The 17,820-nt window shown below is 48.0% G+C and overlaps 1 protein-coding gene across 5 annotated transcripts in view; it reads left to right on the plus strand.

The window, feature by feature from the left end:
* SIPA1L3 (signal induced proliferation associated 1 like 3) overlaps positions 1–17,820 on the plus strand; it is a 246,732-nt gene that overhangs the window by 203,048 nt on the left and 25,864 nt on the right. For all 5 annotated transcript variants that reach the window (XM_079799983.1, XM_079799984.1, XM_079799982.1 and 2 more), the window contains 3 exons: positions 2,928–3,046; positions 5,685–6,112; positions 16,889–17,110. In XM_079799983.1, coding sequence (XP_079656109.1) covers positions 2,928–3,046; positions 5,685–6,112; positions 16,889–17,110 — 769 coding nt within the window. The remainder of the gene's footprint in view (positions 1–2,927; positions 3,047–5,684; positions 6,113–16,888; positions 17,111–17,820) is intronic.

The following is a 17,820-nucleotide window of genomic DNA, read 5'->3' on the forward strand; positions in this document are numbered from 1 at the left end:
GGTTTAGTGTGCTTGTTGTATGCACACAATGTGTGCATACTCCACATTTCCTCCTACTTAATCACCTCAGGAACACAATAGAATGGGGCAACTTTTCTTAAAATATATTTTTATTGATTTCAAAGAGGAAGGGAGAGGGAGAGAGATAGAAAGAAACATCAATGATGGGAGAGAATCATTGACCGGCTGCCTAGTAGGGTTCGAGCCCACAACCCAGGTATGTGCCCTTGACCAGAATCAAACCCAGGACCCTTCAGTCCCCAGGCCGACACTCTATCCATTGAGCCAAACCAGCTAGGGCTAGAATGGGCACTTTTTACTGCCCCATTAGAAATGAGGAAGATGAGACACAGAAAGGTGGTCACTTGGCTGAGGTTCCTGCTGGTAAGTGTCAGCGTTAAGATTTGAAATAAGGCCTGTCGGGTTCTAGAACCCCTCCTTACCCCAAAATTCCTCACCCACAGAGTGTGGTCGTTTCTCAAGCCTCAGAGCACCCAGGTTGGGAAGGTGTCCCGAGGATCACCAGCTACCCCAAGTTCATGCATGGCCATGGTTTCATCATGTGAAGGGTAAAGCATGAGAGTCAGGTCATTGGGGGCCAGTTCAGAGGATCAGTGAAGGGCCCAGGCTCAGGGCCAGCCAAGGGCAGACCCAGAGACACTGAGGCAGCGGGTAGGGGAAGGAACCTGGCCCTTCACTAATAGTACACCAGGCTGAGCACCAGGGATACAGTGTGAGCCAAGCAGGCATATACCCTGACAGTATGCTGGGAAAGATGGACAGTGATAAGTCTTACCCATAATGCTGAGTATCAAGGGGAACTAATAGTGCTGAGAGAAATTGGTGGCATTTGGGAGAATCTCTGAGCAAATCAGGCAAAGGAGACAGCGGGGAGATCATTCCAGAGGAGGGAAGAGCTAGTCGACAACCCTGAGCTAGCATGACTCTGGTGTTGGAGGAACAGTAGAAGGCCTATATAGAGACCTGATGGGAGATGACAGGGACAGAAGGTGTGGTGCACAGATAGGATAGGATCTGCCTGAGGTGATCACAGGGTCTCTTGCTACATAGTGGGGACAGTGGAGGGGGAAAGATGGGTGGGTTCTGGACGTGGTCATTTGAAGGTAGAGTTTTTTTGGTGTTTTTGTGGGTTTTTAATTTCTTTTTCTCATTTTGAAGGTAGAGTTGACATAATTACCTGATGCTTCAATGTGGGTAAGAGAGAAAGGAATCAAGGGTGATACCAGGTTTTTGGCCCGAGGAGCTGAAAGGATAGAGCAGCCATTGACTGAGCAGGAGAGACTGAGAGATTCAGGTTTGGAAGAAGATAAGGAGCTGGCTTTGACCATGTTCAGTGGGAGGTGCCCAGCCGTATATACCAGTCTGAAGTCAGGGGAGAGTCTAGGCCAGAGGCAGAAATATGTGCATCATCAGTGTCCTAGGTGGTAGCTAAGGCTGGATGTGACAGGCACAGGCTTGGCTCTCTGTGGAAATGTGGTTTCCCGGCATGGGCTGGCCGCCTCCCAGGAGACCAGCACCTTCTGGGGGTGTGGGATGCTCCAAAGAGGATAATCATCTCCAGAGGCAGAGCAGGTGGCGTGTTCTCTTATATCCATGGTTCCCACTTGAAAGCCACACAGGCAGTGACACCTCGACTCTGCCAGACAGGCTGCTCTCGCAGTGATCCTCCGACAGGCCCACCTTCCCCAGAGCATTTAAAAGGTTAATAGATATTAACTAGTCCTCCCTTGGTTGTTTTTGGTGTTTTTTTTTAAGGTCAGATGCTCAATTCAGGCTCACTGGTTTTAGGAGTTTAGACTAATTTATACCCACACCAGCCATCACGATTTTAAATCTGTTCCACATTTGAACCAGCAATTTCACTTGTATAATTCTGTCCCAGACAATCCTGCACTTGTTCAAAATGTAAGTATATTATAAAGTGAAAATCAACTTGTAGGACAGTGTTTATTATTATCCCATTTTCATTAAACAAAAAGAAATTATGTTCACTTAACCAACAAAAGATTGCTACTTTGTATATACATATAAAGAATCCTATATACCAATAAGATAAAAAATAGTCAATTCCATGGAAAACTGGGTAAAGTATGCAAGCAGGTAATCCTATCTAATAAAGAGGGAATATTCGAATTGACCCTCACACCGTCGCAAAGATGGCAGCGCCCACAGCCAATAAGGGGGGAATATGCTAATTGACTGTCCCATCCTCAAAGATGGTGGTGCCCAGTCCCCTCAGCCCCGGCTGCTCCACATGCCTGCCTCCGGAGTCCCCCAGTCTCCTCAGCTGCCCAGGACCGGCCTGAGGCGCAGGCAAGCCTCAGATGGCTGCTGCCCAGGGCCACCCGAGGCTCAGGTAACCAGGGCCACCGAGGCTTGTGCTGCCGGCAATGGCAGCAGCAGAGGTGTGATGGGGTGTCACCTTCCCCTGATCACCAGGTCACCTCCTGCCCCTGAGGGCTCCCGGACTGTGAGAGGGGGCAGGCCAGGCTGAGGGATGCGCCCCCCTTCCCCCCCACCCCCCACCCTGGCTCCAGTGCATTAATTTTCATGTACCGGGCCTCTAGTTTACAAAATAAATACAAATGGTCAATAAGGATGAAAATGTGCCCAATCTCCTTTGGGAATAAAGATGGAGGATTGTTGTAAGGCTTCGATGAGTTCACCCATGCAAAGCACTAGAATGGGGCTTAGCACAGAGTAAGAGCTCTATAACTGTTCCATTACTGAGTGTTGTACCCACAAGACGTACATTGATGGGGTCATGGCCCTGTGTGCGCTGAACAGACAAGCTGGTAGAGATGTGGCTCCATCACAAACCATATTTAGGGCCAGATTCTTTGGATGGACTCGGGCCAGGACCTGAGTCACCTCTAACCACTGATGTGTCTCCTGTCTTCCTGCAGAACCTTTGTGGCATGTGCCCGCCCAGGCCCGGCTCTCAGCCCTGGCTGGAACCAGTGGGAGCAAGCACACCTCCAGGCAGGATGCAGCAGGCAAAGATTCCCCCAACAGGCATTCCAAAGTGAGTCTGGGCCCCACCGCCTCACCCTGGGGAGTAAGGGCTGTAGGAATTGGCTAATTGGTTGCTCGGCTTGCCATGACTGCTATGGGCCAGGCAGCTTCACCTGCCTGGGCCTCTCACCTCCACATGTGAGCACATTCTCTACCTTTGCCAACTTTCACTCGAGCAGAGGGGCTAAACACTAGAGTTAGAACCAGCCAGGTGCACATCTTGGCTCCAGCCCTCACCAACTATGTCATCCAGAGCAAATCACTTCAGCTCTAGCTGGTTTGGCTCACTGGCTAGAGCATTGGCCTGCAGACTAAAGGGTCCCAGGTTTGATTCTGGTCAAGGACACATGCCCAGGTTGCGGGCTCAATCCCCATTGGGGGTCGTGCAGGAGGCAGCCGGTCAATGATTATTATCATTGATGTTTCTGTCTCTCTCTCCCTCTCCCTTCCTGTCAGAAATCAATAAATATATATATTTTTTAAAATGACTTCAGCTTCTCAAGCCCCACTTTCCTCATTATTTATTACATCAGTCATGGTAAGTATCTTCATCAGCTCAGGCTCTGTAACAAAAATGCCATATACTAGGTTAGCTTATATTAATGATTTTTTCTTTTTTTTTTAGTATATTCTTATTGAATTCAGAGAGGAAGGGAGAAGGAGAAAGAGAGAAACATCAATAATGAGAGAGAATCATTGATCAGCGGCCTCCTGCAAGACCCCCAATGGGGATCGAGCCCGCAATCCAGGCATGTGCCCTTGACCAGAATCGAACCTGGGACCCTTCAGTTAGCAGGCCGATGCTCTAGCCACTGAGCCAAACCAGCTAGAGCAGATATTTATTTCTCATAGTTCTGGAGGGGTGGGAAGTCCAAGATCAAGGTGCAGGCAGATTCAGTGTCTGGTGAGGACCCGTTTCCTAGTTCACAGGCAGCCTTCTCACCCCATGTGGTGGAATGTGTGATGGAGCTCTCTGGGGTTCCTTGTATAAGGACATAAATATCCATATGGATTTTATAATCCTGTTCATGAGGAATATAAATATATATAGGAATAAGTAGGTAGATATATATAAGGACTTAAAAATTCCATTCATGAGAGTTCCACCCGCATGACCTAATCACCTCCCAAAGGTACTACCTCCTAATACCATCACACTGGGGATTAGGATTCAGCATAGGAATTTGGGGGGAGTAGGTTAACATTCAGTCTATGGCAGTAGGTTAACAGCTATGACAGGCAGTCCCCAAATCTTAGTGACTTCACACAAGAGTTTATTTCCTTCTCATATAACAGTGCAGTGCAGGTATTCAGAGAGCAGCTCCCACATGGTGATTCAGGAACCCATGTTCTGGTCTCTAACATCATCTTGTGTCCCTCAGGGCCTTGGAGCCCTCTGCTGGGGATGGGGGGGAGAGAGGTTCATCTGGGAAGTTTTTGTAATCCAAGCATGGAAATAGCAAAAATCACTGTCACTTATATTGCCTCGGCCAGGACTTCATCCTTGACCACACCTCACTGCAAAGGAGGCTGGGAAAGTGGTAGTCGTCCTGTGTGCCCAGAAGGAGATAGTTTGGGTGAGCACTTGGCAGTCTCTTCACATCCATTCATTCAATGAGCACTTGCAGCAAGCCAGGCATTGGGGCCACAGTGATAAAGAAAACAGACGAGCCCCTGTGCTCACAAAGCAGACAGGCCATTAGGGGCAACAAGCAATAAGCAGATAAGTCATGTAACACCAAGAACTGATTCTTGCTGGGAAAGGAAAACAAAGCACAGTTAAGGGAAAGGGTGCTTTAGGATGAGGTGGTTAGAAACGGCCTTTGAAGAAGGTGACCTTTAAGCCAAAACCGTAAATGAAGTAAGGGGTGGTCCATGAAGACATCTGGGGAAGAGCATTGCAGGCAGAGGGAACAGCAGGTACAAAGGCCCTGCAGTGGATGTGTGCCTGGCATGCTCAGAGAGCAGCAGGGAGGCCCAAGCGGGAGAGGGAAATCAAGTTAGAGACCAGAACGTGGGGCCAGATCCCTCGGGGGCCTTGGTGAGGACTCTTGCTTCTCCTCTGAGTGAGATGGAATCAATCACAGGAAGGTTCTAAACAGGGAAGGAACAGGAACTGATGTGGGTGCAAATAGGGAACAAATGGGCAGGGTTGGCTGGGACATGGACAGGAGCGAGGAGACCAGGAAGAGGCCACTGTGGGAGGTGGTGGATGGAGCCGGAAGCAGTGGTGAGTTCTAATCAGTTTTGAAGATGCTAGCAACAAGATTTACTGTTGAAGTGGGCATGGTGTGAGATCAAGAGCAGGATCGTGACTCCAATAATGGTGGTGCCATTATTGAGACGGGGAGAGGCAGATTCGGGAGGGAAGGCCCAGAGCTGAGTTTTAGACATGTTGAGCTTGAACTGTGAGCTCTTGTTGCATACATAATGTCATCCCTCCAAGCGACCCCATGAAATGGTTAGTATCAACCCCATTTTACACATGTGGAAACTGAGGTATTTGCCCAAAGTCACATGGCCAGTAAATGAGGGAACCAGAGTTGGAAGCTGTCTGGCTCCAGGGGTCACACTCAGGGGAGTAGGACCCAGGGAGGGAAGGTTTGCCCCGTCCTGGAATCTAGAGATGACACTTCTCTTGCCTTCAGGGAGATCCTCAGTACTCCAGTCATTCCAGCAGCAATACCCTGTCCAGCAACGCATCCAGCAGCCACAGCGATGACCGCTGGTTCGACCCCCTGGACTCTCTGGAGCCAGAGCAAGACCCCCTCTCCAAGGGCGGCTCCAGTGACAGCGGCATTGACACTACCCTCTACACCTCCAGCCCCAGCTGCATGTCACTGGCCAAGGCACCTCGGCCTGCCAAGCCACACAAGTCACCAGGAAGTATTGGCCTTTGTGGGGGTGGGCGCGAGGCCACCGGGCATTCCCACCATGCAGACAGGCGAAGGGAGGTCTCGCCTGCCCCTGTGGTTGCTGCCCAGAGCCAGGCCTACCGACCGAAGCTGTACAACTCAGGCTCCAGCACCCCTACAGGCCTGACCGGGGGCAGTCGCAACCCATCAAGGCAGACCAGGTAAGGCGCTGCTGCTCGCCCGGGCCCTTCAGGGGATCCTGACCTCCTTCAACTTCCCCCACAGGCTTGATGACAGGGTCCCAGCCCCAGAAACATGGTCACAAATGTATGAGCTTGTGCAAGAGTTTGCTTACAGAGTTAGGAGGCTCATGGAGCACCCCCTGCTGCCCATCCATCAGCCTTTAAGGACACAATAGAGGGAGAGAAACCCCTGGCTGGTTGTCTCATCTGTCTCTGATGTCCTCTGTCTCTTTCCTTCTCCTTCTGCTGAGACCCATGGTTTTTATGCTTCCTGGGGTCACAGACTACATCTGATAAGAGTGTGTTTGGATGGAGGTTATGGGAAACCTGATCCACACCAGCTTAAACAAATAGAGGTTTAACAGCACCCTGAAGGAAAGTCCAAGAGGACAGAGCCTGGCTGATGCAGCAGCTCAGGGAGGGCCTCATGGCTGCACCCTGTGTCTTCCTGCTCCCCCATCCTTATCATACGGGCTGCCACTTCTTGGTCTCTGGGTAGCTGTGGAGCCCCTGAGGAACGTGGAAGCAGAGGGCAGAGGAAAGATGGCAGCATCTGTATAGATCATTTTATATGGAGAACACAAAAGCTTTCTCCAAACCTTCTTCAGCAAGCAGTGTCACATGACCATCCCAGCATCAGTGAAGTCTGGGAGATCACGGTATAGCCTTCCAGCCGCACAGTAACATGCAGTGGTCCCCAGACAATCCCCTGGAGGGCTGTTCAACACAGAAACTGGGTCCCACTCAGAGTTCCTAAAACAGTACATCAAAAGGGCCAAAGAATATGCATTTTTTTAAAGTTCCCAGTAGATCCTGGGACCACACTTTGAGAACCATTGGTAGAGAGGCAGGCAGGGGAATGAGAAAGAACAGGCACTGGGGAACCAACAACCTGGAGTCCAAACCACACACTTTGAGAATCTGATGGAAGCAATGAACCTTCTCTCAGAAAAATGCAGAGGGTGAAAAGTTCTTTTGCAGCCACAGGGCTCAGCCTGGTCCATGGGCCCCTTCAGAGGTCCATGGCTCCAGGCAAGGATTATTGAGCTGCCTGACCCTAAGGAGAACCCTTAAAGCCACAGCCTCACAGCCTCCCTTCCCTTCTCTGAGCACTCCTCAGCAGGGCTAGCCCAGGTCCCAGACCCCATCAGGGGTCCTTACCTCTTTGGCTTCCTGATGCCTTTGCCAGAGACTTACAGCCTCTTTCCACTCAGGACATATGCACCCAGGCACTGCCTTCGGCCTCCTTAACACAACCCTCAGTGGATTTATGTGTATGTCGGTGTTTAAAAAAAGGTGAAGCAAAAATTTCCCAAACAATACTTGGCCGGTGTGCGAAGCACTTAGATCTAGTCTCGTCTTTTTAAAATGTTAGAATGCTGCTTGATACCTCCTGAAGTGATGTCATGACTTCACAGTGGTTCTGTGGCGATTTGGATTTCAGAGTGCCTGTAAGTCGGTGCTTCCCCTCACCTCAGTGCACAGATCCTGAGTCAAGGGGCCCAGGAGAAGGGGGAAGGTGGGGAGAGAGAAGTGTCCCAGCTGGATCCCAGGTCTCCATCTCAGGCTGCCTCCCTAAACAGACAGTCTTTGATTGGAACTCACAGACTTTTGACAGCTCCTTCGTTCATTCATTTATTTATTTATCTGTTCACTTTGCTCACAAATATTTCTTAGGGATTTGTTATGTCCCAGACACCTCAGCCCACCACCAGTGAGTGAGACAGATGAGAACCAGGTCATCACTGAGACACATGTCAAAGTGCGCCCACCGAGTCCCAGGTCTCTGCTGCGGTGGCCCCTGTGCTAGGCACAGGCCTGTGATAGGGACCTGAGTAACTATAGGTTGCAAAATCTTTGACATAAAGGTAGCAGCGCTGGAGAGTAGAGTATGGCTGAGGCAGGAGGTGGGTATAAAATTACCCTGTGTCTGAGAGGATTTACTGAACCCAGAAATGAAGACAATAATATGGGAGGGGAGCCTGCTAGGAAAGAGGGCCCTGCGGTTACAAGCTTTAATTTGCATACAGACAATTGATGCTAATTGCACATCATTCTTATCTAGTCATTAAAGCTGCTTCCGGAAGTTTTCTCCTAGGCAACCAGGCTCTAGTGTGGAACATTTCCCAAAATGTCCTAGGTGATTTGGGTGGTACCGGAGGAAAATGTATTTGAAATGGATGTATGTTTGCTTTAATGGGTAGTATTAAAGAAAGTGTTGCCACTCATCCTCTATAAAATAATATAGATATGGCCTTGACAAGTTCAGGAAAATTAAATGAGTTGATTTAAAGAAACATCTTCATGGTAGGTGAGAGTATGAGCTCCAGAATCAGCCCACCGGTGTTCGAACCCTCCCTCTGCCTTGTCTTGGCAATTATTTTTGAAAAGAGAGAAAGGAAAGATGGGGTGTGGAAAGGGTGTCCCTGTGCAAGTAGCATATGCAAAGATCCTGAGGTAAAAAAAGAGGATGTGTACTGTCAGGTCGCTGAACAGGCCCCGGGGCTCAAGTGTGGAAATTGAGGGGGCAGCTGAGTTTGGGGAGGTCATCAGGGGGCAGACCATGCAGGGCCCTTTCAGCCACGTTATGGAGTTTGGATTTGATCCTAAGAGCTGCGGGCAGCAAGGGAAGTTTTCAGCAGAAAGGGTAGTGCAGACAGATTTATGTTTTGAAAGATAGTGCTATGCTGGGGCTGAGGCCAAATGTGAATGAGAAGGAAGAAGGCCTGATCAGAAGACAGAACAAGTGGCACTTCCAGGGCATAAGGAGGGAGACAGACAGGGTCCAGGACAGTGCCAGCGAGCTGTGTAAGAGTCAGGGCCAACTGCCGAGTGTCAGGAGGCTGCTATAGACTGAGAGCTTGAGATTCTAGAGAGAAGAGGAGAGCAGGACTGGGCAGGCCTGACCATTAAAGCACCCACTTTGTGCCAGGCACTATTCCCAAAATGGTGATACAGCAGGGAACACAGTCAAACTAAGTCAACTTCCTTGTGGAGCTGACGTTCTCCTGGAGAGAGTGAGGCAGACAGCTGAGCTACCATGTAATATTAACATGCCAGATGGCAATAAGGTCTGGGGAGAAAAACACTCGGGGCCACTCTAGGGCAAATAGATCATTTTGGGGGTAGAAGGAATGAGTTTGCAGGCAACATTTGAGGGCTGCTAGGAAAGGGATGGGCCTTGTCATGTTCAAGCAGGGAAGCCCCACAAACACGGCCGCCCTCGTACACTCCAGCCCTGCTGGGGAAGGCACTGCAGCCTGTAGCAGCTTGTGCCCACTGATGACTTCAGTGCCCAGACTCTCCCCCAGACATTCGTCATGGGAGCCTGGCTTCCAGGCTCACCGCCAGGCGCCAGCGCCTACTGTGGGCACCACAGCACAGCGGGCTGAGTGATCCCAGGCGGGCAGCCACCTGGACCCCTGCCCTCTCCTGAGGCAGCACACACTCCAAACCTTCCTGGGTTTCCAGGGTAATTTGTCAGAGCTGTTTAGGGGCGATCAGAGGCTCTGGCTTCACGTAGAGCTGACACAGCTGGGCGTTCCCAGGCAGGCAGGAAGCACGTGGCCTCCCGTCCCAGGGCTGTGCTGCAGGAATCATCAGGATACCCTTCTGGGGGCAGAGCCCCAAAAGGTAATGTGAGGGCCTTAGGATCCATTGGGGCCCACCCTACCTGTGTTAGCCAGGAGACTGGGGTCACATATGCCAGAGACCTCCAAGAGTCATAGTCAGCTGGGGAAGAGGAACCCAGGCCAACTCAGGGAAGGTGGAACCATGAACAGGTCTTGGGGGAGAGAGCAGTGCAAAGGCCCTGAGGTGAAAATGTTTCTGGCAGGTATGGGAGCAGGTTCCATGCAGCTGGAGCGGAGGGAGTAAGAGGGAGAGTAGAAGAAGCTTGAAGGCAGAGGGGACATTCCAGGTGGCGTGTGGAGGACTGTGATCTCACTCGGTTATTCCCAGACTCCTCCAGCTGTGTTGGGGGGTGGGCAGGAGGAGGCCGCTGTGATGGTGAGTGGGCAGTGGTTGGTGGAGGTGGCCAGCGCTGGTTGGATCTGCATAGATTTTGACCCCATAGCCTCTGCCTCCACTCTCTGAAGACCTGCCACTTCTGCTCCCAGGCCACAGGGTGGAATATGGCCACTCATGGTTACTACACTGGAGCGTTATTCCAGCCACATGCGGGGGCTGACTGACTCTCAGGCCATGGCACATACTAGGGGGAGAGGGCGAGATTGGTCCTGCAGTTAAGGTCAAACATCAGGGGCCCACCTAAGGGTATCTGGGTGAGCAGTGTTATTTCCCAGGCTCTAGCTATGTCCAGATCACAGCTCTACCACTAACCGACCATGTGATCTCCATCGGTTTCTCTGAGGCTCCATTTCCTCATCTGTAAATGGGGGTAATGATAGGCTCTGTGGTCTAAGGCTGTGTGGATGAACCGACATTATGCATTAAAGTACTTAGCACAGGACCTGAGATATATCTGGGTCCAAAAATATCAGCTGCTGCTAGATTTTCTGATCACTCACTACATATTGATCGTGACTTCTGTTGTCATTGAAAGTACAGGCTGATGGTTAAAATCGGGTTCTCTTGAGCCAGACTGTCTGGGTTTGCACCGTGGCTCCATTCTCTCCCAGCTACATCATTTGGGGAAAGTTATTTGATCTCTCTGAGCTTCAGTTTCCCCGCTTGAAACATGGGGATGGTGGTAGTTCCTGCCTTGTGGGGTTGCTGAGCTAACTGAATGAAATGACAGCTGTAAGATGCTCAGAGCAGGGCCTGGCTGTGCTCACACCGGCGGGATCAGTACTGTCAGTCTCCTGCTCCACCACTGCTCTTCCTCCCGAAGGCAGGAGCACAGTGCCCTTCGTGCTCGTCACCCACCCTAGGCCACCCATCAAGACCAGAGCATTGCACAGGTCCATACAGCTGTGTGACTGCTCCATCTCGCCTATGGAGCCACAAAACCTTGTACTCCAACAAAATCTTCCGTGCTTCCCTGAGATATAACTTAGCCTCTCTGGGTGAAGGTGGGGTGAGCGTGCCGAGTCCAGAGCCCATGCTTTTAGGCTCTGGACACACCATGTCCCTTTATAACTGCAACTCGGGGAGCGCATCCCTGGTTCCTCAGACTGTGCGAGTACTTTGCACATATGAGCTCATGAGGCAGGTGGGTTGTTGCCTCATTTCTCAGAGGAGGAAACTGAGCCTCACAGAGGGAAGGGACTTGAGCAAAGGCTGCTGTGTCAGTTGGAGCTGGGATCGGAACCTGGGTCAGGTGAGCAGCACGGCTCATGTTCTCATCCACCACTTGGTGCTGCCTCGTTTTTCAGGTCAAAGCTAAGGCCCAGGGAGGACACCTGTCCACACGGGTGCTTCCGAAAGGAAGTGTGTTTACTCTGGGTTGCTAGGCAGGTGAGGAACTCCACCCAGCACTGGGCACCTAGCACTGCTCACGTCCATTGGTGTGTGGGAAAGGGTGCCCACCTCAGGGGCTGAACTGGGATGCACAGATATTCGGGAGAATAGTTTTTGGTTGAGGCCGTGCCTGAGGCACCATCTAGTCCTGAGCCTTGTCAGGGTGAAGATGGGCACAGTCATGGGAATATCTTTGTCTACAAGTAGCAGAAAATCCCAGCTCAATTGAAGGAAGACGCTTAGCTCATAGAACATGAAATCCCAAATTATGGAGGCCCCCAGGATTGGGTAATTTCTTGACTCAAGGACCCAGGTTCTTTCCCTGTTTTTGTTCTGCCTCCATCAGACTATAGGCTAGCTCCCCTCACAGTCTCAAAGAGGCTGCCCTTCTACCAAAGAATCACAGTGTCCGGAGGAAGAGGAAGTGTTGTTTTCTGCAAGTTTTTTGTTTGTTTGTTTTTATTTTGATTTTTTATAGTTTATTGGTGTGTGTGTTTTTTGTTTTTTGTGTTGTTTTTTTCTTTAATTTCAGAGAGGAAAGGAGAGGGAGAGATAGAAACATCAATGATGAGAGAGAATCACTGATTGGCTGCCTCCTGCACACCCCCTACTGGGGATTGAACCTGCAACCCAGACATGTGCCTCGAACTATGATCTCCTCGTTCATAGGTCCACGCTCAACCACTGGGTCACACTGGCCGGGCAGTTTATTGATTTTTAGAGAGTCAGGAAGGAAGAGGGGAGAGAGAGAGAAATATTGATGTGAGAGTGCAACATCAATTGGCTACATCCTGCACACTCCCTACCAGGAATTGAGCCTGAACCAGCAACCTCTTCATGCACAGGACAGTGCTCAACCAACTGAGCCACACTGGCCAAGGCTGTGTGTTTGTTTTTTAGTGAAGAGATCTTCCCCAGAAATCACCCAGCAGACAACACACACACACACACACACACACACCCAGCATCTCACTGGCCAGTAGTAGTTCACAGGCCCACCCCACACCCATCCCAGACAAGTGGCGTCAACCAATCAGGATTTCTCCCCTGGGTTGGGTGTTAGGTCACCTTCCCCAAGCAAAGAATGAGTAAAACCAGCCTTCATATATTTAGGGTGAGGGGACATTAGGATGACACGCTTAGTGTCTGCCACAGGGCCTGAAGAGGAGCAAACCCATATCAAAAGCGTCAATGGATAGCCCTGGCCAATGTGTCTCGGTTGGTTGGGCATCATCCCGTGCACTGCCAGTTTGATTCCTGATTAAGGCACATGCCCAGGTTGCTGGCTCAATCCTTCGGTCGGGAGTGCTCAGGAGGCAGCTGATAAATGTTTTGTTCTCACATCAATGTTTCTCTCTTTCTCCCAACCCCCTCTCTCTCTAAAAATCAATTTAAAAAAAAAAATTTTTAAAGACGCAGTGGATGGAGCTGGCTAACAAAGACAAAGGGTGTTCACCCTTTTCCCCTCCTTCTTGAATCATGTTTTTTAGCTCACAGAAGTTGACATTACTGATAACAAGGTAGAGAAAATATGTGCTGTAGAAAGTAAAAGTGAGAGTAAAAATCATTTATGATATAGTCACAGAGTGGCCCATCTGCAGCCATTGAAGAGAGAGGGCCTTGTGTAGACTGACAATGGAGCGAGCTCCAGAACATATTACTAAGGTCAAAGCCAAGTGCAGAGCAAGCTTACTATGTGCTGCCATTTATTTTACAAAGAAAGGTTGGGAGGATACTCACTCCCTCACACACATGTGCTTGTGTATGCATAGGTGCTCTGTTGAAAAAAGGAAGGGTGGACCAAGGTTGCCTTGAGGAGGGAGACTGGGGTATCAGATGGCACTTGCTTTTGCCCTGTGTGCCATTTATATAGTTTCATTTGACTGTTATTCTGTACATGTTCCCTATCATCACTATATCCAGTGATATAGTAATGTTAGTGTATGCTCACCCAGAGATTTTTCTCCAAACTTGTATCAGCCCTGTTCTTTCAAACATTTTTGACCATTCCCTTAAACAGGAAAGGCATTTTACATTATAAGCCAGCATGGACATCCCTAATGAAGTCCCACAAAACCATTTGCCCTTACCTCACATGATGGTCACTGTTGGTTTTTATACTAGCCTATTTTTCCCCCCTTAATAATGGTCAGGACCCAGTAAGTTGCTTTTATGACCCACAGTTGGGAAAAATATGCACATTCCTTTTTGTAAAAACAAAACAAAAAACGTTACATAATCATACAATATTATGTACATTTAAAAAAAGAAAAAGAGTAGAGCCATGCTTTGCACCATGCCTTGTTTCCACTTGCTGTAGCTCAGACATCTGTCCTTATCCACAAACAGAAATCTACCTTATTCTTTGCACTGGCTGCATAGTTTTGGATCACGTGGGTATGGTTGTAATGACCTATTTAATCCTCTATGAAAAGACATTCAGGTCATGTCCAACTTTTCCTGGTTACACACAGCACCATAGTGACCATCTTGTGCAGGCTTTTCTGTGGCATGGATTTCTGGGAGTTCATGTTTTAGATTGATGCTACTCATCCTTCAGTTTTCAGCTCAGACGCCATTGCCCCCTTGGGGGAGCCCTTCTGACCACTATAGACAGAGTCCATTCCCTGTGTTATATATTCCATGGGTCCCTGGACATCCCCCACAGATGCACAACCTAGGCCCTATTAATAGCTGTTGCTAAATTGTAGAAAATATAAATAATTGGAGCTTGCTTTTTAAAAATTCTTTATTGTTGAATGTTTGCTTTTTTTTTTTTAATCCACTCTGACCGTCTCTTTCTTTTAATTGGGGTGTTTAAGCATTTACATTTAATGAAATTATTACTAATGAGTGGGTTCACATTTTCTGTTTTGGTTTTCTATATGTCTGACTTTATTGCTCCTCTGTTGTTTCTCTACGCCCTCTTTTGTGCTAAAAAAGTGTATTTTAATGTACTGTTTGGAGTCCTCTTGATTTTTGGCTATTTTTTAGTTGTAATACGCGTCTTATCAGGATAATTTAGATTAATACTAACTTAATTCCAATATATCATAAAAACTTTTCTCCACTATAGTTTCATTCTCTTCCCCTCCTTTGTACTATTTTCTCATGTATGTTTTAAACCCAACAATATATTAGTATTATCGCTTTACATAACTTATGTCTTTAAAGAAGTTGGAAAAGAAATAAGACAAATCTATAGTCTTTATTCTAACCCATAAATTTACCATCTTGGACCCTTCATTTCTCTATATGGCTTCAGATCACCATTTACAGTCATTTTCTTTCAGTCTGAGGACCTCTTTTATTTTTAGGCAGATGTGCTAGCAAATGCATTTTCTCAGTCTTTATCTGCGAAAATCTTTATTTTTCCTTCTTTTATGAAGGGTAGTTTTGCTGGATATAGAATACTTGGTTGACAGATTTTCTTCAGTGCTTTGAAAATACCATTCCATTCCATTGTTTCAAATGAGAAGTCAGCAGTTGGTTATATTGCTACTCTGTGTGTGACAAATCCTTTTTCTGGTCATGCTTTCAAGATTTTTATCTTAGTGTTTGACTTTCATCTGGTTTTATTTTGATGGGGGTGAATGTCTTTGTATTTACTGGTATCCTGCTTGGGGTTTGTTGAGCTTCTTATATGTGTAGATGAATGTCTTTTATCAAATCTGGAAAGTTTTCAGCTGTTATTTCTTGAAACCTTTCTTCTACCCCATTCTCTCTTCTGAAATTCTGATTGCACATATGTTGATATGTTTAATACTATCCCAAACGTTCCACTGTGGCCAAACTTCCTTGTTCATTGAGCTGGGCGGGGGATGAAAGGAGCCCTAGGCCAAAATGCCTCAGATGTCTCTGTTCTTACCTGAAGTTCAGCAGTTTTTTAAGCATAAATGAATCTTGGTTTGTTATATGCCGTTGGTCAATTTACAGAGTGCTAAAATGGTTGTTTTTGTCAAATTTATGCTTTTGGAGTCCAGGATTTGCCAATCTCCTCATTAGGCCATAGTCAGAAGTCCCACCCCTCTAATACTGCTAAGTTGACCTTCAGAAAGGATTTATTTTATTTTATTTTTCTAATTCTCACCCATGGATTGATGAGAATTGATCCTTAGAGTGTGGAAAAGAGGTAGGGGGGGGGGGGGAGAGAGAGAGAGAGAGAGAGAGAGAGAGAGAGAGAGAGAGAGAGAGAGAAAACAAACATCGATGTAAGAGGGACACAATTGATACACGCCCCATTTGGGGGCTAGGGATCAAACCTGCAACCATAGTACATCCTTTGACCAGGAATCAATCCCATGACTCTTCAGTCTACAGGCTGATGTTCTAACCACTAAGCCAAACTGACTAGGGCAGAAACGATTTATTGAGGCATTAATTTTCTCATTAAATACCTCTTATTTGAAGTGGAATTGGACTTTTATTAAAAAGTTAATTGCCTTCATGGTGTAAGCAGTTGGGTCCCCAAGAATTGGGTCCTAGTCAACAGCATGAGGTTTGTTATAGCATTAATTCCACAGGAATTCAGCATTTGTGATATTGAGCTATGGTTTGGATTAGATCAGCTGGAATAGTGTCTGATATGTAGTAGATGCCTTTAAAATTAATGAAGAGCTACATCACAGATATATTTTAAGTTAAAAGCCCCACAGTTACAGTACAAAATAGTAACATGACCCCAGTTATATAAACCATAATCCTCACTCCCCCTACCCCCTATTTCTGATTGTGTATATTTTAATGCATAGGAAAAGGTTAAGGCCATAGAGCAGACTGTAAGCTATGGTTGCCTATAGACAGGCAGTCAGGATTCCCACCTTCAGATGTGTAGATTGTGCCTAGGAGGAGAGGAATCTCACAGGGGTCATCCACCCATTGGGGGCTATGTTTTTAGATTCCCATAGAGCCATGGTCGGCAAACTGCGGCTCTCGAGCCACATGCGGCTCTTTGGCCCCTTGAGTGTGGCTCTTCCACAAAATACCACGGTCTGGGTGAGTCTATTTTGAAGAAGTGGCGTTAGAAGAAGTTTAAGTTTAAAAAATTTGGCTCTCAAAAGAAATTTCTATCGTTGTACTGTTGATATTTGGCTCTGTTGACTAATGAGTTTGCCGACCACTGCCATAGAGGAACTAAATGTGTTAGAAGGGCATTCCTGGTGGGATTGAGTGCTGTGCAGCAGCTGTACCTTTAGAATTTTCTGCAGCAGCAACATATTTATGTGTCTCTTGGGTTATTGAACTTTTTTTTTCCCCCAAGAGTACATTTAAACAGATCTGTTTTGTGATATAGGATGAATTTCCTCACTTAATTCTTTCATTTTTACTTTGCAGTGACATGAACTCAAGGGCTGGCTACCCTGCTCAAGTTTACAAAACTCCCAGTGCAGAGACTCCTCAGCCTTCACAGCTGGCCCAGTCCAGCTCCTTCCAGCTCTCTGCCTCCGTCCCCAAGTCCTTCTTCTCCAAGCAGCCTGTGGGCAATAAACACCCAACGGGGTGGAAGAGAACAGACGAGCCCCCGCCACGGCCACTCCCCTTCACTGACCCAAAGAAGTAAGTGCCTGGTCACCCACTAAGGCAATGCAGGATCAAAGGCTGAGTGTCTCGGGGCCGGGAGGATAGTGACACCTCAGTCACTGATCATCAGGACACTATGCCAATCCGTACACTGGGAGTGCAGCTGTGGACAGGTGCACCGGGGTCCCTGCCCTCAGAGAGCTGACATTTTGGTTGGGGAGTCGGAGAATAAATAGGGTAACTAAGAAAAGCACACAGTGCCTGACGGGCGTGGCTCAGTGGTTGAGAATCAACCTATGAACCAGGAGATCATGGTTCCCAGTCAGGGCACATGCCCAAGTTGTGGACCTGATCCCCATTGGGGGGCATGCAGGAGGAAGCTAATCAATGATTATGATCATTGATATTTCTATCTTTCCCTCTCTGTTTCACTCTGAAATCAATAAAAAAATATATATTTTTTTAAAAACATACAGTAGGTCAGTCAGTGGCTCCCACCATATAGTGTCTGGATGAGGAACATTTCAAACAGAGGGAATAGTAACTGCAGAGACCCATGCTTAATCTGTAGGAGGAAGGCCAGTGGCTGGAATAGCGTGAGCACATGAGATCAGAGAGGCGATGGGGACAGGTTACGGAGGGTCATGTGACCTGTCTTGGCATCTGCTATAAGTGAAGTGGCACCATGGAAGGGTGTGGAGCAGAGGAAGAACATGATCTAAATGGGGTGTCCTTGGGGCTCCTAC

This window comes from Cnephaeus nilssonii, assembly GCF_951640355.1.
Source record: "Cnephaeus nilssonii genome assembly, chromosome: 20".
NCBI lineage: Eukaryota > Metazoa > Chordata > Mammalia > Chiroptera > Vespertilionidae > Cnephaeus > Cnephaeus nilssonii.